Raw genomic sequence first — 24329 nt, forward strand, 5'->3', positions numbered from 1 at the left:
TCAATTCCATTCCTAGAAAAATATTTTACTGCACATACCTTATCTGCAGGAAAACCTGCACGCCATTCCCCCTCTGAAGTAACTCACTCCTCAGAATGTGTGAGAACAGCAAATGGATCTTAGTTACGTCTGCTAAGATCATAGAAAAAACGCAGGCAGATTCTTCTTCCAAATACTGCCTGAGATAAAACAGCACACTCCGGTGCCATTTAAAAATAACAAACTTTTGATTGAAGAATAAACTAAGTATAAAAAACCACAGACTCTCACAACCTCCTATCTATGTTGAGGCTTGCAAGATAATGACTGAGTATGGCAGTTAGGGGAGGAGCTATATAGCAGCTTTGCTGTGGGTGGACTCTTGCAACTTCCTGTTGGGAAGGAGAATATATTCCATAAGTAATGGATGATCCGTGGACTGGATACACTTAACAAGAGAAATTGCCCTGTTTGCTGACAATGTTATGATTTTAGTGACTTACCATGAAGCCTCCATCAGAAGTTTTTTAACTTTCTTGGGACTTTGTGAGGATTAGCTAGTAAAAAGTAAACTTTGCCAAGATAGAGACACTGGCTATTACACTCCTGGCTGCAACACTGGAATCTCTGTGGGAGTATACATTTTACTGGGTGACTAATATTAGACATACTGATGTGCTTTTAGGTGCTGAACTAGATCAGATTGTAAGTGTTATGCTTTATTGGCCTGTGACCTAAGAGTCTTGCTTCATAGTTGGGATTTAAAGGAGATATCTTGGATGGGGTGTACTGCAGCGTTGAAGATGTCTATACTACCTAAGGCATTGTGCCTTTTCAGATGTATTCTTTTCTCAGTACTGCAGAAATATTTGAAACCGTTAAATAAACTATTCTTAGATTATGTGTGGCAAGGGAAAAGCCCACTGTTGCCTACAAGATCTTACAGCACGCTTTCTCCTGTGGTGGTGTTGCTCTTCCTAATGTATTTTATATCATGATGCTGCAAGGTTGTCACACATGGAGTATTAAGGCAGAAATCCCAAGCTGGTATAAAGTAGAAGAAGCATCTCTTCCCAGTGGGTCGAAACCTAGAATACTGTATATCCCCTGGATACCTAAATATAGAATCTAGGTGTAGCACATCAGTAATGATAATGATAATCTTACGCAGCTGTAAGACCTGACATTCACTCAGATACCATAAAGGAGTAGCTCCCCATTGATCTCCAATTCATAGTCTTAAAGGCTTATTTAGGGGTATGACTAATATGAATGAAGCATTATGGAGTGCTTGGGGTATGTTAAGGGTTATATAGCCAAGATAAACTGGGACTTCTGAGCAGATTAAGGACCATGTGTCTGTGAATCTGTCTTGGTTGCACTTTGAGAGTACTAGACTACTTAGGTTTTCTTATTCATGGGGCAAACTGGGAGAAGAGATGGCAGGTAGGTACTAGATTAGTGAAATCTTTAACGGTACATCATACCATCTTACTAGAGGATTATAGTGTGGGCAAACCCTTGCAAACCAGAGCTTGGGAGAGAGAAATTATGAGACAGTTCTTAGCCAAGGAATTGAAGAAGGCTATTATGTCTACTAAGAAGTGGATTCATTGCACTACTGTATTAGAATCTTATTTTAAGTTCCTGTTGAAATGGTATCTTACTCCTCTCAAATTATCTAAGATATATGCTACATGCTCGTCGCAAGGGATGGACTAATGATTCTCACCTGCATATATATGTTGGCCCTGTCCAAAAATGTTGCCACTAAGATTTATTTGCTGTGTAACACTTTGGGGTTGGTAGCCATCAATACTCATGAGGCATTAATAACATGAGACATATATGTGATAACGTGTAAGAAAGAAAAATAACAAAAGTTACAATCCTAATTAAATAATAATACCAGTGTAACCAATAACAAATAAATAATTACTAAAAGACTGGTGAACCATAAACCATCTAATATAATTAACATAGTTTAAAGGAGGATACATGTTTTCCACATTCAGTCTGTATAGTCCATTTGAAACATTTAAATAACTGGTGACAGTATACACATTATATCCTTGAAAAAGCCTGTCAATTAGGTGCAACGCGTGTCGGATATACGTTTAACTCTGAAGACATTAGTGAAGGGACATTGTGGTGATTGAAATGTACTGATCTAGCCCTATGTGGGTGGTAGAGCACCTGAATACCATTTATTGTGTCTACTTATGTGCCTTTAAAATAGTTTTTATTTTAATAAATTAGTTTTTGGCCTTCTGCAGTTATTGTAATATTTAATACTTACCTGTACTTACTCTACTAAGAGATCTTAGCACAGACTATTTTAATGCTGCTATTCCCTTAATTTTATTAATAATTATTTTTTACATAGACTTCTTGTTTGTATTTATGTTACTGTTAATATTCACAGTGAATCGGTTGCCTTTTTCGAGCAAAATGATGTAAGAATTGGAGGATCCTATAAAAAGGCAGTGTATGTGGAATATACAGATTCAACTTTCACCAAACAGAAAACGAGGTCCACTGAAGAAGCACACCTAGGAATCCTGGGTAATTTTTCACATATTCATGTTGTTTATACAAAGTATTCATTCTGCTGTAGGGTTGTTGTAAGGTTATGTAGAGCAGAAGGATATTTTATTCATGAAATAAAGTAAAGCAAGGAAACTGCCAAAACTTATTTAACTAGAAATGTGTGTGAGCAGGTTTGTTGTAGAAAGTTGCATATTATTTGGATGACTTTCAATCTAAAGTGACAATAGACAATCCATTGAGATGTTTCATAGTACAGTTCAATATTTTCCATTCTTTTATGAAAACCAGAATAATGTCTCCTATGTAACATAAGGAGTGCCTTGGTGCTTTTTTCTATTACACAAGTAATTGTAGACATTCTAGGTTTATGAGCATTAGAAGCTTGTGTATGAAAAAATAATGCTATTGGGAAGGGGCAATTGAAAAGGGTTTGATATGAAATCTAATTAACTAGAACTGTTAGTCATTTGCATCTCCAGAAATCAATAATTGGGGGTGTGCTCAGTCAAAAGCAGATGAGCCAATAATAATTGTCAATGCTAAAGACCTATACATTACCCTCAGGCTTCCCCTCCCTACAGAGACTTCTTTGTTATTTAGAAAAACGATGCATGCAATTTGTGCTTGGGCATAGATTGGCACATCATGAAACCAAAAAGGGTTGCAAAGGAAGGTTGATGTTGCCTGGTATCGAATAATATTTAAACAAATTAAGATGGATACAAATTTGCTCAATTATTTTGAAAAGAGAGTCTCCAAATAACTACCTGATCAGTGGATGGTAATTGGAACTAAACTCCTCCTCTTTAAACATCATATTTATCAGCTTCCATAGAATTGGCAACCATGTTTAACACAATGTCAAAGGGTCATGAAACACATTTTTTTTTCTCATGATTCAGAAGCGCATGCAATTTTAAAAAAACTTTCCAATGTACTTCTATTATCTCATTGGCTTCATTCTCTTGATAACCTTAAATAGGCTCAGGAGCTGCTGATTGGTGGAAGCATATACATGCCTAGTGTTATTGGCTCATCCATATGCATTGTTATTTCTTCAACAAAGGATACCTAAAGAATGAAGCAAAATATATAATAGAAATAAATTGGAATGTTGTTTAAAATTGTATTCTCTATCTGAATCATGAAAGAACAATTTTGGGTTTCCTGTCCTATTAACAGAATAATTAGAAATATTTTTTTCACTGCAGTTTGACCTTTCACGTTACCCTGAAAATATTGGTACCCTATGTGTAATTATTGTTAGGACACAAAGTGAAAGTCAGGATATTAACACAAAAATGTAAAGACCAAAAAGGAAAAAGGATATTACTATAACTTCTCACCACATCAACAGATAACTCACTGAGAAATTCAGTAACTGGATAAGAAAAATATTTATTTCTTTAAATGTTATACATAGACAGACAATATTAAGTGATCTATGTGCTGGTAATAGTTATTAAATATTAACTATAGCTATTGAGACAAATATTAACTATTTCTCACGTTGTGCTTTGTATTTTAACTAGGACCAGTTATTTTTGCAAAAGTAGGAGATTCTATCAAAGTGACATTCAGGAATAACGCAAGCCGGCCATACAGTATTCAGGCTCATGGAGTGAGCTACAGCAAAGAGATGGAAGGGGCAGTCTAAGTCTACAAAACCAACATTTCTGAAGGTGATTACAATTTTAATCATAGGAATCGTGAATTCAAGAATAAATATTAAAAACAAAGTGCAAAATGCAACAAATATTTTTATTTATTCATAAATACAAAAATAAAATACATTAGAGCATATTATTATTTTACTGTTGCCAGCATATAACTATGTAGTTAACGTCTGAGAAAAAGTTAAGCACATAGTCAAAGTAAGCTTAAGAGCAGCAATTCACTTCTAGGATCTAGTTGCACACAGCTGGTGAGCCAATGACAAGAGGTATATGTGTGTAGCCACCAATCAGGCTTTTGACCATGGAAACCAAGAAAAGAAAGTACATTTGATAACAGAGGTAAATACAAAAGTCTCTAAAAATTACATTCCCTATCTGTATCTTGAATGAGTAAACAGATAAAATTGCTGGACACAACAAACTGATTGATACTCACCATGCTATTAATTTTCCTCATGTACTTGCAGCTTTCCTGAGAGCTGTTATTTTAAGACATAGGGGCCGAATTATCAATGTCTGTCCGACATGATATTCTGTAGCGTATCATGTCCGACAGACATCGCTGAATTTAACATTGCACAAGCAGTTCACCAGAACTGCTTGTGCAATGCCGCCCCCTGCAGATTCCAGAACCCTGCACAGTGAGATAAAGAGCTCTCAAGTTAAACATTCATTTTCTAAAATAGTTTTAGGTACCTCACATCACTGATGAGGCTGTTAGATAATCTCACCAGTGAGGAGAGCTTTAGATGATCGGCCCTCTGTGGTGAACATCTATAGACCAGTGAACTAGCTGCTTTTTCATAATACAGGGTGGGAGGTTTATGTTCTTTCCTTTTGTATATACACTTTAAATGTTACTTTAAAACGGTTTATGAATAATATAGAGCAATATAGATACTTATCTTACTCGCCAACCAGATGCAATTGTACAGCTGTCAATGCTGCTGATCTGCTAATGTGCACTGCCTCTGCCACACAGTTATAGCATAGCTACACTCCAAGAACACCTTTTAAACAAAAAGCTGAAGGGAGTAAAAACAATAGCAAGATGAGTATGAGTGGTGACCATGTTATTGTAGTTGTGCCCAGCAAGCTAATGTCCCTTTAAATTTGACTTTAAAGAAATATGAAACCCCAAATTTGTCTTTAGTTATTCAAACAGCATGCAATTAAAAAAAAAAAAAAAGTTTTCAATTTACTTCTATTATCAAATTAGCTCCCATGATATTCTTTTGTGAAGAGAAACCTAGGTATGTGCCTGAAGCATACATGGCAGGAAATATTGTTGCCATCTAGTGCTTTTGCAAACGGATAAAAAAAATTGCAAAACTGCTGACATAGGCCTAGATTTGGAGTTTGGCGGTAGCCGTGAAAACCAGCGTTAGAGGCTCCTAACGCTGGTTTTAGGCTACCTCCGGTATTTGGAGTCACTCAAAAAAGAGTCTAACGCTCACTTTTCAGACGCGACTTTTCCATACCGCAGATCCCCTTACGTCATTTGCGTATCCTATCTTTTCAATGGGATCTTTCTAACTCCGGTATTTAGAGTCGTGCCTGAAGTGAGCGTTAGAAATCTAACGACAAAACTCCAGCCGCCGAAAAAAGTCAGTAGTTAAGAGCTTTCTGGGCTAACGCCGGTTCATAAAGCTCTTAACTACTGTACTCTAAAGTACACTAACACCCATAAACTACCTATGTACCCCTAAACCGAGGCCCCCCCACATCGCCGCCACTCGATTAAATATTTTTAACCCCTAATCTGCCGACCGCCACCTACGTTATCCTTATGTACCCCTAATCTGCTGCCCTAACATCGCCGACCCCTATATTATATTTATTAACCCCTAACCTGCTCCCCACAATGTCGCAGCCAGCTACCTACAATAATTAACCCCTAATCTGCTGACCGCAAAGAGCCGCCACCTACATTATAGCTATGTACCCCTAATCTGCTGCCCCTAACACCGCCGACCCCTATATTATATTTATTAACCCCTAATCTGCCACCCTCAACGTCGCCTCCACCTGCCTACACTTATTAACCCCTAATCTGCCGAGCGGACCTGAGCGCTACTATAATAAAGTTATTAACCCCTAATCCGCCTCACTAACCCTATAATAAATAGTATTAACCCCTAATCTGCCCTCCCTAACATCGCCGACACCTAACTTAAATTATTAACCCTAATCTGCCGACTGGAGCTCACCGCTATTCTAATAAATGTATTAACCCCTAAAGCTAAGTCTAACCCTAACACTAACACCCCCTAAATTAAATATAATTTTAATCTAACGAAATTAATTAACTCTTATTAAATAAATTATTCCTATTTAAAGATAAATACTTACCTGTAAAATAAACCCTAATATAGCTACAATATAAATTATAATTAAATTATAGCTATTTTAGGATTAATATTTATTTTACAGGTAACTTTGTAATTATTTTAACCAGGTACAATAGCTATTAAATAGTTAAGAACTATTTAATAGCTAAAATAGTTAAAATAATTACAAATATACCTGTAAAATAAATCCTAACCTAAGTTACAATTAAACCTAACACTACACTATCAATAAATTAATTAAATAAAATACCTAAAATTATCTACAATAAAACCTAACACTACACTATCAATAAATAAATTAAATACAATTCCTACAAATAAATACAATGAAATAAACTAACTAAAGTACAAAAAATAAAAAAGAACTAAGTTACAAAAATTAAAAAAATATTTACAAACATTAGAAATATATTACAACAATTTTAAACTAATTACACCTACTCTAAGCCCCCTAATAAAATAACAAAGCCCCCAAAATAAAAAAATTCCCTACCCTATTCTAAATTACTAAAGTTCAAAGCTCTTTTACCTTACCAGCCCTGAACAGGGCCCTTTGCGGGGCATGCCCCAAGAAGTTCAGCTCTTTTGCCTGTAAAAAAAAACATACAATACCCCCCCCAACATTACAACCCACCACCCACATACCCCTAATCTAACCCAAACCCCCCTTAAATAAACCTAACACTAAGCCCCTGAAGATCTCCCTACCTTGAGTCGTCTTCACCCAGCCGAGCCAAATTCTTCATCCAAGCGGAGCAAGAAGAGGTCCTCCATCCGGTAGAAGTCTTCACCCAAGCGGGGCAGAAGAGGTCTTCCATCCGATTGAAGTCTTCATCCAAGAGGCATCTTCTATCGTCATCCATCCGGAGTGGAGCGGCAGCATCCTGAAGACCTCCGACGCGGAACATCCATCCTGGCCGACGACTGAACGACGAATGACGGTTCCTTTAAATGACGTCATCCAAGATGGCGTCCCTCGAATTCCGATTGGCTGATAGGATTTAACAGCCAATCGGAATTAAGGTAGGAATATTCTGATTGGCTGATGGAATCAGCCAATCAGAATCAAGTTCAATCCGATTGGTTGATCCAATCAGCCAATCAGATTGAGCTCGCATTCTATTGGCTGTTCCGATCAGCCAATAGAATGCGAGCTCAATCTGATTGGCTGATTCAATCAGCCAATCAGATTTTTCCTACCTTAATTCCGATTGGCTGATAGAATCCTATCAGCCAATCGGAATTCGAGGGACGCCATCTTGGATGACGTCATTTAAAGGAAACCGTCATTCGTCGTTCAGTCGTCGGCCAGGATGGATGTTCCGCGTCGGAGGTCTTCAGGATGCTGCCGCTCCACTCCGGATGGATGACGATAGAAGATGCCTCTTGGATGAAGACTTCAATCGGATGGAAGACCTCTTCTGCCCCGCTTGGATGAAGACTTCTACCGGATGGAGGACCTCTTCTTGCTCCGCTTGGATGAAGAATTTGGCTCGGCTGGGTGAAGACGACTCAAGGTAGGGAGATCTTCAGGGGCTTAGTGTTAGGTTTATTTAAGGGGGCTTTAGTAATTTAGAATAGGGTAGGGCATTTTTTTTATTTTGGGGGGCTTTATTATTTTATTAGGGGGCTTAGAGTAGGTGTAATTAGTTTAAAATTGTTGTAATATATTTCTAATGTTTGCAAATATTTTTTTATTTTTTGTAACTTAGTTCTTTTTTATTTTTTGTACTTTAGTTAGTTTATTTCATTGTATTTATTTGTAGATATTGCATTTAATTTATTTATTGATAGTGTAGTGTTAGGTTTAATTGTAGATAATTATAGGTATTTTATTTAATTAATTTATTGATAGTGTAGTGTTAGGCTTAATTGTAACTTAGGTTAGGATTTATTTTACAGGTAAATTTTTAATTATTTTAACTATTTTAGCTATTAAATAGTTCTTAACTATTTAATAGCTATTGTACCTGGTTAAAATAATTACAAAGTTACATGTAAAATAAATATTATTCCTAAAATAACTATAATATAATTATAATTTATATTGTAGCTATATTAGGATTTATTTTACAGGTAAGTATTTATCTTTAAATAGGAATAATTTATTTAATAATAGTTAATTAATTTCGTTAGATTAAAATTATATTTAATTTAGGGGGGTGTTAGTGTTAGGGTTAGACTTAGCTTTAGGGGTTAATCCATTTATTAGAATAGCGGTGAGCTCCAGTCGGCAGATTAGGGGTTAATAATTGAAGTTAGGTGTCGGCGATGTTAGGGAGGGCAGATTAGGGGTTAATACTACTTATTATAGGGTTAGTGAGGCGGATTGGGGTTAATAACTTTATTATAGTAGCGCTCAGGTCCGCTCGGCAGATTAGGGGTTAATAAGTGTAGGCAGGTGGAGGCGACGTTGTGGGGGGCAGATTAGGGGTTAATAAATATAATATAGGGGTCGGCGGTGTTAGGGGCAGCAGATTAGGGGTACATAGGGATAATGTAAGTAGCGGCGGTTTACGGAGCGGCAGATTAGGGGTTAAAAATAATATACAGGGGCCAGCGATAGCGGGGCGGCAGAATAGGGGTTAATAAGTGTAAGGTTAGGGGTGTTTAGACTCGGGGTACATGTTAGAGTGTTAGGTGCAGACGTAGGAAGTGTTTCCCCATAGCAAACAATGGGGCTGCGTTAGGAGCTGAACGCGGCTTTTTTGCAGGTGTTTTTTTTTTCAGCTCAAACAGCCCCATTGTTTCCTATGGGGGAATCGTGCACGAGCACGTTTTTGAGGCTGGCCGCGTCCGTAAGCAACTCTGGTATCGAGAGTTGCATTTGCGTTAAATATGCTCTACGCTCCTTTTTTGGAGCCTAACGCTGACATTATATGGACTCTCAATACCAGAGTTATTTTAAAGGAGCGGCCAGAAAAAAGCCAGCGTTAGCTACGCGGGTCGTTACCGACAAAACTCTAAATCTAGCCGATAGTGCCCTAGAAATGGTCCGGCTCCCGAGCTTATGTCCCCCTGCTTTTTAACAAAGGATATCAAAATACAAAAAATGATAATAGAAATAAATTAGAAAGTTGTTTAAAATTGCATGCTGTATCTGAATCACAAAATAACTTTTTGCGTTTCATAACCCTTTAATGTCCCTTTAAAGGTAAATTGAAATTCCCAGATTTCTCTCTACTACAGTGCACTTACACAGCATATTTTAAACATTTAATATTAATATATAAAAAAATAGATACATTTGTGCTGTAAATCTTTCTTATGCTGTATCAACAGGTACAGTATATGCAGTTTCAAGCCTATGAGGCCCATTTATCAAGCTCCGAATGGCTCGTGTTTCTAAAGACCGCTGCTCCATAACCCCGTCCGCCTGCTCTGAAGAGGCGGACAGACATTGCCACAATTCAACCCGATCTGATTGACACCCCCCCCTGCTGGCAGCCGATTGGCCGTGAATCTACAGGGGGCGGCGTTGCACCAGCAGCTCACAAGATCTGCTGGTGCAATGCTGAATACGGAGAGCGTATTGCTCTCCGCATTCAGCAAGGTCTGTCGGACCTGATCTGCACTGTCGGATCAGGTCCGACAGACCTGTAATAAATAGGCCTTTATATCTTGCTTTGTCATTCTCTAAAGGGGGCTAAAAACAATAAAAGCAGTGCTCTGTGCCACGGTTCCTCATTACATGACCATTAGGGAGGATGGAGCAGAAAGTGCTTGCACTCCAAAATATATTATTTTCTGAGTTTTAGATCATTTGTTTTAGATGCCAACAAACTGTGATGTCAAATACCTTTTCTTTTACAAATTCCTGTTGTGTAATTTAAGTCTATCAATTCATTTTAAGAGCCACATTGCAAAGATTTATTAAAGGGACAGGAAGCCCAAAACGTTTATGTCATGATTCAGATAGAGCATACATTTTAAGTAACTTTCCAATTTACTTAAATTATCAATTTTGCCTCATTCTCTTGGTATCCTTTATTGAAGGATCAGGAATGCACTACTGGGAGCTAGATGAACACAATTGTTAAGCCAATGACAAGAGGCATACAAGTGCAGCCGCCAATCAGCAGCTAGCTTCCAGCTCTTGAGCCTACCTAGGTATGCTTTTAAACAAAGGATACCAAGAGAATGAGGCAAATTAGCTAATAGAAGTAAACTAAGAAGTTGTTTAAAATTGTATGCTCTATCTGAATAATGAAAGGAAATTTTGGGTGTCATATCTGTTTAAATTATGAATAATATAATCATGTTTTAATATTAGCACAGGGATAAATTGCCCTTAGATACATGTGCTTATAGGAAATATTGAGATACTGCTGGACAAAGTTTTCATCTGTATATATATATATATATATATATATATATATATATATATATAAAGGTATAGGGTACATTAAAGTAAAAATGGTGCTTTATACATACAGCAAAGTTAACGAAAAAGTGAGAATAAAAAATATAAATTTTTATTATGCAAAAAAATCTTTAAACAGATATTAAAGTCTAAATAGAAAATTCACATTGCATTTCCATTGGTATTAAAAGTAGATTGTCTATGCATGTGTATTAACTCAGATGCTTCTAGTAAACGGCATCACTGTTTCAGCAATATCGCGCATTCTGAGCAGATGCAAGGATACCTATGCTCTGTATGTCCTATACACAATAAAATCTCTAAATCAGTGATCACTTTTTAATTCTGTTTTAAAAGGATAAGCAATAACAAATGTAAACATCAGCGAGACACATAGCTCTTCACATGACATACATGTAGGTATATTGCACACAAATAAGTAAGTTATGTGTAAGTACTGCACATAAATTTGCAATCTCATTAAAGTTCCATTTGCGTAAGCTGGCTACAAACCATGTCAGTAAAATGTTCTGCAACAAGCAAATCCAGCATGTTGATGAATTAAATAGAATTATATCTGTAGCAGATCATGTTCGCCCAACATCGATAAATGCCGATATCATACGCTGTCGGCATTTATCATTGCACAAGAATTTCATGTGTGCAATACTGCTGCCCCCTGCACATTCCTGACCAATCGGCCGCTAGCAGGGGGTTTCAATCAGCCCGATCGGGAGGATTGCTGCCCGCTGCCTCAGAGGGTCTTAACTATTGTTTCCAGTGATCTGGTAACTACGGGGGTAAATGGCAGCATTCGCTGCTTGTTAAATCAACCTCACAGCATGCAATTTTAAACAATTTTCTAATTTACTTCTATTAACCATTTTTTTTGTTCTCTTGGTTTCATTTGTTGAAAACCAGTGGTTTAAGCTTAGGAGCGTGCACGTGTCTGCAGCACTATATGACAGCAGTTTTGCAAGAATGTTATCCATTTGCAAGAACGCTAGATGATAGCACTAGTTCCTGACATTTAGCACTCCAGACGCCTACCTAGATATCTCTTTAGCAAAGAATACAATTAGAATGTTGTAGATTTGATAACAGAATAAGAAGTAGAACATTTTTTAATATGTTATGCTCTGTCTGAATCAGAAAATAAATAAAAATGTTTAAGACATTTTTTTATCTTCTTTATAGGAGTTGGTATCCTATAGTCAAATCAGGTTTTCTAAATCATATGATCATGGTTGTTATCTCGACTTTTAGCCAATACCTATCAAGAGGCAAATGGTAAAACTGAATAGCAAGAGCAGTTCTCAGACACTTTTCAGACCGCTCACTAAATATGGAATGCTGTATCATTAAATTCACCAACAGTGCTCAGTGTTAAAGGGATACATTTTAGGCAGTTAAATATATTAGGCAAACTACAGTTAATACAAGGTTACCCAGTGAAAAGCAGATTTCATAATGATAATAGCACACTGCCAATAATCCCTCTATTTCCCTTGTCTTCCTATAACCAATTTTAGGAAATTGTGACCTTTGATACAGACAGTAATAGTAGATGGATAGTAGTTTTCTCTCATGTAATTCCTCAAACTGACTAATCTTTTAAGCTGCACAATGAAAGCACTCAGTCTCTCAATAGAGAAAATATTCTAAAATATTGTGTTGCTTCTTTGGGGGTAATAGTGTTCCCAGCCACTTCTTCAAAGGACCAGTGGTATATGGACCTGAATCCTAGAGATGTGACTCAATACCCCTATTAAACCAAGCACTGACTACCTCAGATTCAGATCTGAATGTAAGAAAATCTGTTATAACTATTATAGTGAATTCCAGGTTTGTGCCACGAGCAGAAACACAGTGATAGCTTTTGCTAGAAGTTTTTTTGCCAGTAGATGTGTTTTGAAAAATGCTTCTAAACCAACATGAGATGCAATTGTACATTTCACATTTGACTGTAATGTCCATTTAACAGGTTTTTCATTAGTCTTCTAGCCGTTTAAATGACAAAACTTTCTATGCGGCTTATGAATTTCGAGTAATCCAATATATATGTATATTTGTCCTCATATTTATACAGATATGGAAGCTATTCCTTCACAAGCCTCTCATGTGGCTCCAGGGGAAACCTTCACATATGAATGGGATGTACCAAACAATGTGGGCTCCACCATGCATGACCTAAACTGTTTGACCTGGCTTTACTTCTCCTCTGTTGATCCTATAAAAGACACTAATTCTGGTCTTGTGGGACCTCTATTAATTTGTAAATATTTAGAGAATGACAAACAGGTAAGTACCTTACTAATGAAAATAGATAGAGGGAATGCCATTATATCAAAGTGTATCTTGTGATGCCGTCTAATCTTAAATATATCATATAACTAAAATATTAACTTCTGTCAGTTTATGAAATCATAACTGTGTTCTTTTGTTTTAGCATTGTGGGGGTAACTTTGATGCTTCAAATGGCGGTAATTATGTTTTCATATTTTCAGCGGGGAATAGCTCACAATTTCTTCATGATGCCGACAGTATTTGATGAGAATCAGAGCTGGTATTTGGATGACAATATTGCTTTGTTTACCAAGAGTCCACAGAATGTAAAAAAAGAAGATCCAGATTTTGAAGAGTCCAACATGATGCACTGTAAGAAAAACTTACTTTGTTTTACACCCAATTTGTCCACTGAATATATTGTATTTTTTTAGCATCCATTGTGGGCAATATAGTAAGGGACATGCATTAAATGAGTAAGGGATTATGGGCTTTAGTTGTGTCCTCAAATCTTTTGATGGGCAAATAAAAATGATGGATTGTTTTTTTCAGATACAGGTCATTGTTATATGGTGGGGGCAAATACTCAACATACTATTAATCAAATTTTAATTTCAGTTTGCACAATTAAAGAACAATAATAATTATTTGGTGAAATGGTACATTATACACTGAGGGGCACCTCATTAAAGCACATGAGATTTGGAAGATTTTAAGATTGAATAGTTTGTCTTGGGTATTTTGTAAATAAAATAAAAATAGCTTTCAAGTTACAGTTAACTTTTTTTCCTATAAGGTGCTGGGAGTCCACAAGTTAATTAATTTTGGGATTCAACTCCTGGCTACTAGAAGGAGGCAAAGATTCCCCAAAACTCCAAGATTATTCTAACCATCCTACCTCATTGATAAGCCAGGCTTATCTTTGCCCCCAAAGAGTTTCTTAAGATTCTTTGTTGAGTGGGCCCTCAGACCAATTTGAGGTCCATTTTCTCCTCAGAGCTGCTACAGAAAGTCAGAGAAGAAATTGGAGTATAGGGTAGTGACATGATTAGTCCTGGTAAGAGTCACAAGCCAGCCACCGGTGTTGCGGGGTTGGTCCCTTAACCACCTCCTGTTGGGTCATCAAGAAACTCCTTACAGTGATCCTCTCCTGTGACGTACTCAGCAACGGATGGGCTCTCTACTGAAAGCAGGCATGTCTGCTGGGGGTAAACACAGTAGAGTGAATGCAGTCTATGTAAGTCCATACTCACATTTTGTCCTCACATAGCCCACCGGCTATTAGTAGGTACAGTTTTCACACAGTACATCACAGTCAGGGGACAAATTGTATAGACAGATTACACCAGTAGATTTAGTTAGATTATGTGTTTCTCGTGTGTAATGATTTAAGGTAGAGAGTTTTGCTGGGGGACCTCATAGTGCTTTTGACAGGTGCAATTTTGTGTTGGTTCCATCTTTGGGGATCTTTTCAGTTTTATTACATATTTTTATATTTTCATATTCACTTTTCCCCAACACTAGCGCTCAAAAAGTGTTCTCCTACCTGCTTTCACATAACACACGCTGGCTGAGTGATGCAGCTCTTATCTCCAGTACCTTTCAACTCAGAGTAGCTCGCTTCAGACTGCAATACATAATAGTTGGCAGCACACCGGTTAATTTTTTTCTGCATTTTTCTTCTGCCATGTAATGTGAGTGTGCTACTGAGGAGGTCAGCTCTTATCGCATCTCATCTCCTGCGCTCCTGAGATGTTATACATTTTCTTTGAGGAGCAAGACTGCCAACTATTTCAAGAGTATCACTGGGGTTTTTTTCTACTTATTGTCAAATTATTGATATAGTTATTTTGACAAATCTTTTGCTAAAACTTTAGCCTGTCGTTCCCCAGTAAGGTCCTACAGTTTCTGCCTGTTATATCTCTAATGTTATTCTCTGATTTTTTTTAATTAAAGATCCCTGAACTGAAATTCTTCTGAATTCCATTCATATTAATTTTGTGGTGTTTTACTGAATTACATTTATATGCTATGGAGCATACAGGAACTGTCCCCAATACTGATAAATTAGATCCTTTATAGGTTAGAGCCACTGATTTTGCATTTCAATTTAAATAAGTATTGTTCAAATGTATTACTATCGTACCCCCAGCACAACGTTTCTTGTATGGATCCCTTGATGCATGACAATACATTGAATGCTGCCCTTGCATCTAAAGGAGTCTGTCCTCCCTCTGTCTATTCTTTGTCTAGTGCTTCAGATTTTTCTCCAGGATTTAAAGATTGTGTGCGCTCTACTGTTTCTGTGATGTTTGCGGCTATGCCTCCTCCAAATAAGAATAAAAGATCTAGGTCTTACAATTAAGCTACTGTGGATTTATCTTCCCATTCTGGTTCGCTAAAGGCTAATCCAACCAAACATCTTCTAAAGGATTCATATTCGGACACCAAAGATTTGTCTTCTGTTGGTAAATATATTTCTGATGAGCAGGAGTCTGTCAAAGAACAAGACTCAGATTCAGCCTCTTTGGTATTTAAATTGGAACACCTTTGTACATTTTTAAGGAAGTATTATGTACCTTAGGAGTACAAGATCCTAAACCAGTGGTGGAAAATTCAGTTGAGCAATTGAATCTGGTTTTCAAACCTACTGGTAAAGCTCCTGATGTTTCTGTTACCGTCAGCTAATTTAGAGCTTTGGGAGACCATCCCTAAGGTAGACAGAGCCATTTTCACCTTAGTGAAACATACTACTATTCCCTTGGAGGATAGTACTTCTTTTAAGGACTCTATGGACAAGAAATTAGAGAGTCTTTTCACAGAAAGGCTTTGCAGCAAGTGTTTTTATTTTATTCAGGCCAGCTGTTATAGCCTGTGTTGCAGCAGCCTCTATACTGTGGTGTGACAGTTTGATCAGATTTCAGATGACTCTAAAGATGATGTTTTTCAACATCACCTGGATCTTATTAGGCCAGCCAATGCATTCATCTGTGATGCTATTGTTGACATTATCAGGATTAACGCAATATAATATGGGGCTTGCGGTTTTGACAAGAAGGGCTTTGTAGCCAAAATCATGGTCGGCAGATATGTCCAGACTTTTTTCTTCCCTTTCAAGGAAAGATCTTATTTAGTCCTCATCTGGACATACTTTTTTCTACTGTAACTGGAGGAAAAGGAGCCTTTTTTCCTTTTTCCCTCAGGGAAACAAATCCAAAGAGAAAGGCAGGGTTTTCTAATAGTTTTTGTTGCTTTTGTCAATCTGGGAACCAAAAAATAAAACTCCTCTTCTTCTCAAAGTAATTCCCTGGAAGTCCTCTTCCACCTGGAACAAGTCTAAGCTATCCCTCCACTTCTACCAAGTCAGCATGAAGGTGCTGGCCCTGATCCAGATATTCTTCCAGTAGGGATGTAATGTCAAAGATACTATGTTGTAGTATGCAATAATTGAAATGAATCACAACTGCTGAGAGTATAGGATTTGTAGCAAGGTTTAAACTGGATAATAACATGAATTACTAAAAGAAGTAATGTCAGAATCCGAGTATAAACTTAGCAATTTGTTATAGGGAAAAATAGCATTAGATATTTCTATAGCTGTCTCGAGTAAATGATTACTGGAGGAACAACAGAAAAACCGTGTCTATAACCAGAGAAAAAATGAAACAGTGTTAACACAACAAAAATAGCTACTATGTCAAAATAGACCTCACCCACAATATATCACAAAATATGAGTAAATTTGGGTAGGAGATATTGTATCAAAGATAGCAGCTTGTAAAAAGGCATGCGGTTACTGAATGTACCTGGAAGGTAAACAAAGTTTTGGAGAATTGTAGAGAAATCTCACAGCTTGAAGCGGAGAAGCGGTTGCAGCGCTGGTGCCGAACAGGTTGGCGTGTGACGTCACAGCTCCACGATGCAGGGCGGAAGAATCAGCTGAATGGAGCAAGCTGACAGCAACGGCTGGACAAAGAGTCATTCCGGTATCAAGAGAGGTAGGCTGGTTTCAGCAGGAGGAGTTGGTGAATCCAGAAAGGTAGATATTTGGTTGAAATCCCAAGAGGTAACAAAATACTAGAGCTCTGTTTGAATCACACTATGGTTAGTGGAAAACAATAACAAGCAAAGTGGAGAGGGGGGAGGAGGCTTAAATAGCATAGCAGGTGAATTGATCAGACAATTAAAGGCATATTCTCAGTAAAAAGTAACAGGTTGTTGTTAGGCAATATGTAATCATGACAGGATGCTCCCCCAAATGAGCCACTCCGTGGATCAGGGATGAGGACGATCCGGATTCTGCTGATGGAAGCGCGAGATGAGTCTGGGGGCAGAAATATTAACAGCTGGCTCCCAAGAGTCATGTTCTGAAGTGTAGCCTTTCCAACTTATCAGATACTGTAAGTTACCCCGATACATTCTAGAGTCAAGTATGGATTTAACCTCATATTCAATGTTGGGATCAATGGAAACAGGAGGTATACATTGGCGTGAAGTGGCATCTCATACAGATCGGTAGGGTTTCAGTAGGGAAACATGGAAGGTAGGGTGTATTTTCAGAGTGCTGGGTAACTGTAAACGAACTGCATTCTCATTTATGATTTTGATTATCTGAAAAGGACCAATGAATAATGGTGAAAGTTTCTTGCTAGGAGTATTGAGATGCAAGTTTTTGGTTGACAGCCAAACTAGATCTCCAAGGGAGTAATGTGGTGGAGCCATCCTTCTTAAGTCGTAATAATGTTTCTGTTTGGTTTTAGCTTGTTCAATAGCGGTGCTGACTTTTGCAAAATTGGAAGTGATGGAACTTGTTAGATCACCGATATATGGTAGTGAGCTGATTTGGGGTAGTAGTTGGAATGTTGGATGGAATCCATAGTTAATGAAGAATGGAGTCTGGTTGGTTGTGGAATGTACTGTGTTGTTGAAGGTAAATTCAGCATAGGGCAGGTGTTGAGACCAAGAGTGTTGGTCGGAATGACAGTAAGACCTTAGGAATTGTTCGATGCTTTGATTAGACCTTTCAGTCTGACCATTAGTCTGAGGGTGATAAGAGGTTGAAAGTCTTTTGTCAATACTGAAAATCTTGCAAAATTCCGTCCAGAGAGAACTAGTAAACTGCGAGCCACGGTCTGTTAAGATCCGTCGAGGGAGACCATGAAGTCTGAAGACGTGAAGTAGGAGCAAATGTATAGTTTCGGCAGCAGTAGGTAGCTTGTGGTAGGGTATGAGATGTATCATCTTACTGAACAAGTCAACCACGACAAGGATAGTAGTATTATTGGAGGATATGGGGAGATCAACGACATAATCCAAGGCTATGTCTGCCCAAGGTCGTGTTGGAGTGGGTAAAGGCATGAGTAACCCATAGGGCCTATGTTTCGATCTTTTAGTGGTAGCGCACACTGAACAGGTGTTAATGTACTTCGTTATGTCGGTATTCATATCAGGCCACCAATAGCTCCTTTTAATAAGCTCCTGTGTCTTGTGGATTCCGGTGTGTCCAGCGAATAAGGATTCATGAGAGGAATGTAATATCAAATCTCTGATAGAAGGGGGTACATATAACTTCTCATCAAAGTAATAAAGGGAATCCTGTTTCATTTGTAACTGTTGAAGAGGCTTAGTTTGATCTTTATGTTTTTCTTCTCTTGGGAATGGAATAGAATCAATGAGAAACAACAGGTATTTGTTCTCGGGAATTACTGATTCTTTTGGAAGAGAGAGATCCGAAGGAATAGGCAGGCGTGACAGAGCGTCTGCCTTCTTGTTCTTAGTAGCTGGTCTGTAAGTGATAAGGAAATCAAATCTGAAGAAATACAGATTCCAACGAACATGTCGTGCAGTGAGGGTTTTCGTACATTTTAGGTACTGTAAATTCCTATGATCAGTATACACTATGGTTGGATATGTCACTCCCTCAAGGAGATGACGCCACTGTTCAAAGGCAACCTTGATAGCCAGTAACTCTTTATCACCCACAGGGTAGTGCAACTCAGGAGCCGTCAAACATCTTGAATAAAAAGCTACGGGATGTAGAGGTTTCTTTAGGTGTTCTCTTTGTGAAAGAACAGCTCCAATAGCGTAATCGGAGGCATCGACCTCCAATACGTATTGAAGTTGGTTATTTGGGTAGCGTAATATAGGTGCAGAGGTAAATTTTTGTTTTAGGAGATCGAAAGCCTTTTGGGAGTCAGCAGTCCAGAGGAACTTAATGTTTGATTTTGTGAGGTTGGTAAGTGGTTTGGCAATTGCTGCGAAGTTGTTTATAAATTTTCGGTAAAAATTTGCAAAGCCTAGAAAGCTTTGTACCTGTTTCTTATTACTTGGCACTGGCCACTGTCGAATGGTAGTGATTTTAGAGTCGTCCATCTGTATGCCAAATTCCGAAATCTGATAACCAAGAAAGGTGATTTGTTTTGTATGAAATATACATTTTTCGGCTTTAGCATATAAAGAATGAGAGCGTAAGCGTGATAATACCTGTCTGACGTGTTTTGTGTGTTCTTCTAGTGTTTTTGAATAGATCAAAATATCGTCAAGATAGATCACAATATAGGTGTCAAGAATATCTTTAAAGATATCGTTAATAAAGTGTTGGAAGGTTGCCGGGGCGTTGCAGAGACCGAATGGCATGACGGTGTATTCGTACAAGCCGTAGCAAGTACGGAACGCCGTCAGCCATTCATCTCCAGCCCTCATACGAACGAGATTATACGCACCTCACAGGTCAAGTTTAGTGAAGACCATGGCACCTTCCAAACGCTCAATTAGCTCTGGGATAAGGGGCAAATGATACCGGTTTTTAACAGTAACCTTGTTCAGCTGCCGGTAGTCCACTATGGGTCTTAAACTGCCATCTTTATTTTTTACAAAAAACATACCGGCAGCAGCGGGGGAAGTAGATGGTCTGATGAATCCCTTCTCTAGATTTTCCTCAATATAGGATTTTAAGTGTTCCAGTTCAGGTTTAGACAACGGGAACACATGACCGCAGGGTATGACTGCACCTGGAAGTAAATCAATAGGGCAGTCATAGATACGATGCGGCGGTAGGTTTTGGGATTCTTTTTTACTGAAAATATCTATAAAGTCGGCATAAACATTAGGTATCTCTATATCAGTGGAGATTTGAGGTGGTTGTAAAAGCAGAGTAGGGTAGCAAGTGGATAAGCAGTAATCAGAATTAAGCTGTACAGTGAGATTGGACCATGATATCAGAGGGTTATGTAATTTTAACCATTGTAGGCCTAGAATAAGAGGGAAGACGGGGGATGTAATGACATCAAAGGAAATGTACTCCCTATGGTGGTCTGGTGTGGATAGGAGTAGAGGTATTGTTTCGTAAATTACCGGTCCAGAGGACAAAACCTCCCCATCAATTCCCCTTAAAGGTACAGGAGCCTTTTTTTTATAAGTGGAATTTTATTTTTTGTGGCAAAACACACATCAATGTAAGAGGCAGAAGCACCAGAGTCAATTATCCCTGAAACGTTCACTCGAAGTTGATCCCACTGCAAGAGAAGGCATAAGTTACAGTAGCTTGCAGAGTTTGATACAGCGTTTAAGGAATAAAAAGGATGGGAGTTCTTACCCTTATTCTGTTTTTGGAGAATGGGACAGGCTTTGACAGTATGCTCTTCTGATGCACAGTACATGCATAAATTCTGGGAGCGCCTTCTTAACTTTTCTTGGTTGCTTAAAGGGCCTTTAAGAAAACCAATTGCCATAGGTTCAGTGGTGTTTTTAACATGAGAGTGCGTAGGTAAAGAAGGCTTTTGTTTCTTATGTGTTGACTCATGATAAACTTTCTCGTGTTGTCTCTCCCTAAGCCTTCTGTCAATACTGATACTGAGATTAATTAGTTCCTCCAAAGTGTGAGGAATTTCAATGAGAGAGAGTTCATCTTTAATAGATTCTGACAAACCCAATCTAAACTGGTTTTTTAGAGACAAATTATTCCATTGGGTGTCAGTAGCTAGCCTCTTAAAGTCTGCAATATAATCTTCTACATCCCTTCTTTTCTGCTTAAGAGAGCGCATTGCAGTTTCAGCGGTTAGTTGTTTGTAAGGGTCATCATAAAGCTGACCAGGGGTAGAAAAGAAGGAATCTAGAGAGTTAAGTATATCATCATTTGTCTCCAGAAAGGAATTAGCCCAGCTTCTGGGTTCTGCTCTTAAATAGGAAATGGTAGTCATCACCTTAACTCTGTCAGTGGGATATGTGTATGGTTTTAGTGCAAACAGCAAAAGACAAGAGTTTTTAAAATCTCTAAATTGTTTTCTATCCCCTGAGAATATATCTGGGAGACTAACTTGTGGTTCCTGAAAACGAGTTCTACTATCTTTAATATAAGTTTTCAGTCCCTGGTTTTCTTGTTTGAGGGTATTGAGGCCATCAGTTAAAGCATCCACTTTTTGAGAGAGAGTTTGTATCTGAGTAGTCATCTCAGCTGGATCCATGTTTTAATGGCTTGTTATTCTGTAATGTCAAAGATACTATGTTGTAGTATGCAATAATTGAAATGAATCACAACTGCTGAGAGTATAGGATTTGTAGCAAGGTTTAAACTGGATAATAACATGAATTACTAAAAGAAGTAATGTCAGAATCCGAGTATAAACTTAGCAATTTGTTATAGGGAAAAATAGCATTAGATATTTCTATAGCTGTCTCGAGTAAATGATTACTGGAGGAACAACAGAAAAACTGTGTCTATAACCAGAGAAAAAATGAAACAGTGTTAACACAACAAAAATAGCTACTATGTCAAAATAGACCTCACCCACAATATATCACAAAATATGAGTAAATTTGGGTAGGAGATATTGTATCAAAGATAGCAGCTTGTAAAAAGGCATGCGGTTACTGAATGTACCTGGAAGGTAAACAAAGTTTTGGAGAATTGTAGAGAAATCTCACAGCTTGAAGCGGAGAAGCGGTTGCAGCGCTGGTGCCGAACAGGTGTGCGTGTGACGTCACAGCTCCACGATGCAGGGCGGAAGAATCAGCTGAATGGAGCAAGCTGACAGCAACGGCTGGACAAAGAGTCAATCCGATATCAAGAGAGGTAGGCTGGTTTCAGCAGGAGGAGTTGGTGAATCCGGAAAGGTAGATATTTGGTTGTAATCCCAAGAGGTAACAAAATACTAGAGCTCTGTTTGAATCACACTATGGTTAGTGGAAAACAATAACAAGCAAAGTGGAGAGGGGGGAGGAGGCTTAAATAGCATAGCAGGTGAATTGATCAGACAATTAAAGGCATATTCTCAGTAAAAAGTAACAGGTTGTTGTTAGGCAATATGTAATCGTGACAAGGGAGCAGATTTACGCATTTTTTTAGAAGTCCTGAACATAGTTAAAGATGTTAGACTTTTTTCCCAGGGATACAGAATATGCTTCAAATTGAGGCCTCCAGAGGAAGGTTTTGTCTGTCCAACATTCCAAAGAATCCTATAAAAGCACAAGCCTTTTTTCAATGCACTCAAGATCTAGAACTTATAGGAGTAATCCTTCGAGTTTCTCTGTCGGAAAAAGGCCAGAACTATTCTGGATCTGAAAACCTTAAACAAATTTCACAGAGTTCCGATCTTCAAAATGGAAACAATTAGATCTTTACATGCTCTTGTTCAACAATGCCATTTCATGTGCACCATAGATTTGAAGGATGTTTACCTTCATATCCCAATATAAAATTACCATTTTAAGTATCAAAGATTTGACTTTCTGAACAAATACTTTCAGTTTGGGAAATCTGGCTACAGCTCCATGAATTTTCAAGGTTCTGTGAATCTTTTTGTCTGTAATCAGAACTCAAGGTATTTCTGTGGCTCCATACCTGGATGATACCTTAGTTAAGACTCCATTTTTACCTTTAGCAATATCTCATACCAACAATCTTTTGTTGTTTCTTCAACAACATGATTAGAGAATCAATGTTCCAAAGAGCTCTCTGTCTCCACCGACCAGGGTTTCTTTTCTGGGAGTAATCATTAAAGGGACACTGAACCCAATTTTTTTCTTTCGTGATTCAGATAGAGCATGACATTTTAAACAACTTTCTAATTTACTCATATTATCAATCATTCTCTTGGTATCTTAATTTGAAATGCAAGAATGTAAGTTTAGATGTCGGTCCATTTTTCGTGAACAACCTGGGTTGTTCTTGCTGATTGGTGGATAAATTCATCCACCAATAAAAAAGTGCTGTCCAGAGCTCTGAATCCAAAAAAAGCTTAGAAAGAAAAAATTTGGGTTCAGTGTCCCTTTAACTCAATTTCAATAAAACTTTCCATAACAGATCAGAGGAAGCTAAAGTTACAGTCAACTTGTGCAAAGCTTCAGTGATCTGCCAACCCTATGGTAGCTCTCTGTATGGAAGTGCTAGGGCTGATGATTGTGGCATCAAGTGCCATTACGTTTGCTCGGTTTAACACATAACTTCTTCAAATTTACATGTTGTGTCAATGGTGCAAGTATTACATTCAATTTTCCCAAATGATTCTTTGGAATCCTATTACAGGGTGATCTCTTTCATGGTGGAGCACTGTGTGCAGAATTATATAATATTTTTTCTGAACATTTACTGTCCCTTTAAGCTTCTGTCTTGGAAGGTATTGTTTCTCATAGCGATCTCTTCAGCCAGAAGAGTCTCTGAATTGTCTGCACTTTCTTGTGAACCTCCTTATCTAGTTTTCTAACAAGGCTGTTTTGAGAACAAAATTTAAATTCTTGTCAAAGTTCGTTTCATCAGAGAAGACCAATAGAGAAATTGTGGTTCCTTTTCTTTGTCCTAATCCTAAGAATTCTAAAGAAAGACTTGTACATTATTTGGATTTAGCCTTAAAGTTTTATCTTCAGGCTACAAAGGATTTTAGGCAATCCTCTAGTTTGTTCATTCATTTTCCACGCAAGGGCCGGGATGTTTCGGCTCTTTGGCTTCTTGGTTACAGCTTTTAATCTATATGGCTTAGTTGGAGGTGGGAATGTCTCCACCAAGCATATTACAGCTTACTCTACCAGTTCCTACACTTACTAGGCATTTAAAAATGAGACTGTGTAGAACAAATTTGTAACGCAACAACCTCTTTGTTGTTTTTGCTTCTTTAGAAGCGTCTTTTGGTA

The 24329-nt window shown here is 37.9% G+C and overlaps 1 protein-coding gene across 1 annotated transcript in view; it reads left to right on the forward strand.

Annotated features, from left to right (window-relative positions):
- The window catches only part of LOC128656209 (ceruloplasmin-like), a 208642-nt gene that overhangs the window by 132767 nt on the left and 51546 nt on the right, over positions 1-24329 (forward strand). Inside the window, 4 exon segments of the mRNA XM_053709992.1 lie at positions 2405-2544; positions 4062-4211; positions 13009-13220; positions 13427-13577. Coding sequence (XP_053565967.1) covers positions 2405-2544; positions 4062-4211; positions 13009-13220; positions 13427-13577 — 653 coding nt within the window.

The sequence above is a fragment of the Bombina bombina genome, chromosome 4 (assembly GCF_027579735.1).
Source record: "Bombina bombina isolate aBomBom1 chromosome 4, aBomBom1.pri, whole genome shotgun sequence".
NCBI lineage: Eukaryota > Metazoa > Chordata > Amphibia > Anura > Bombinatoridae > Bombina > Bombina bombina.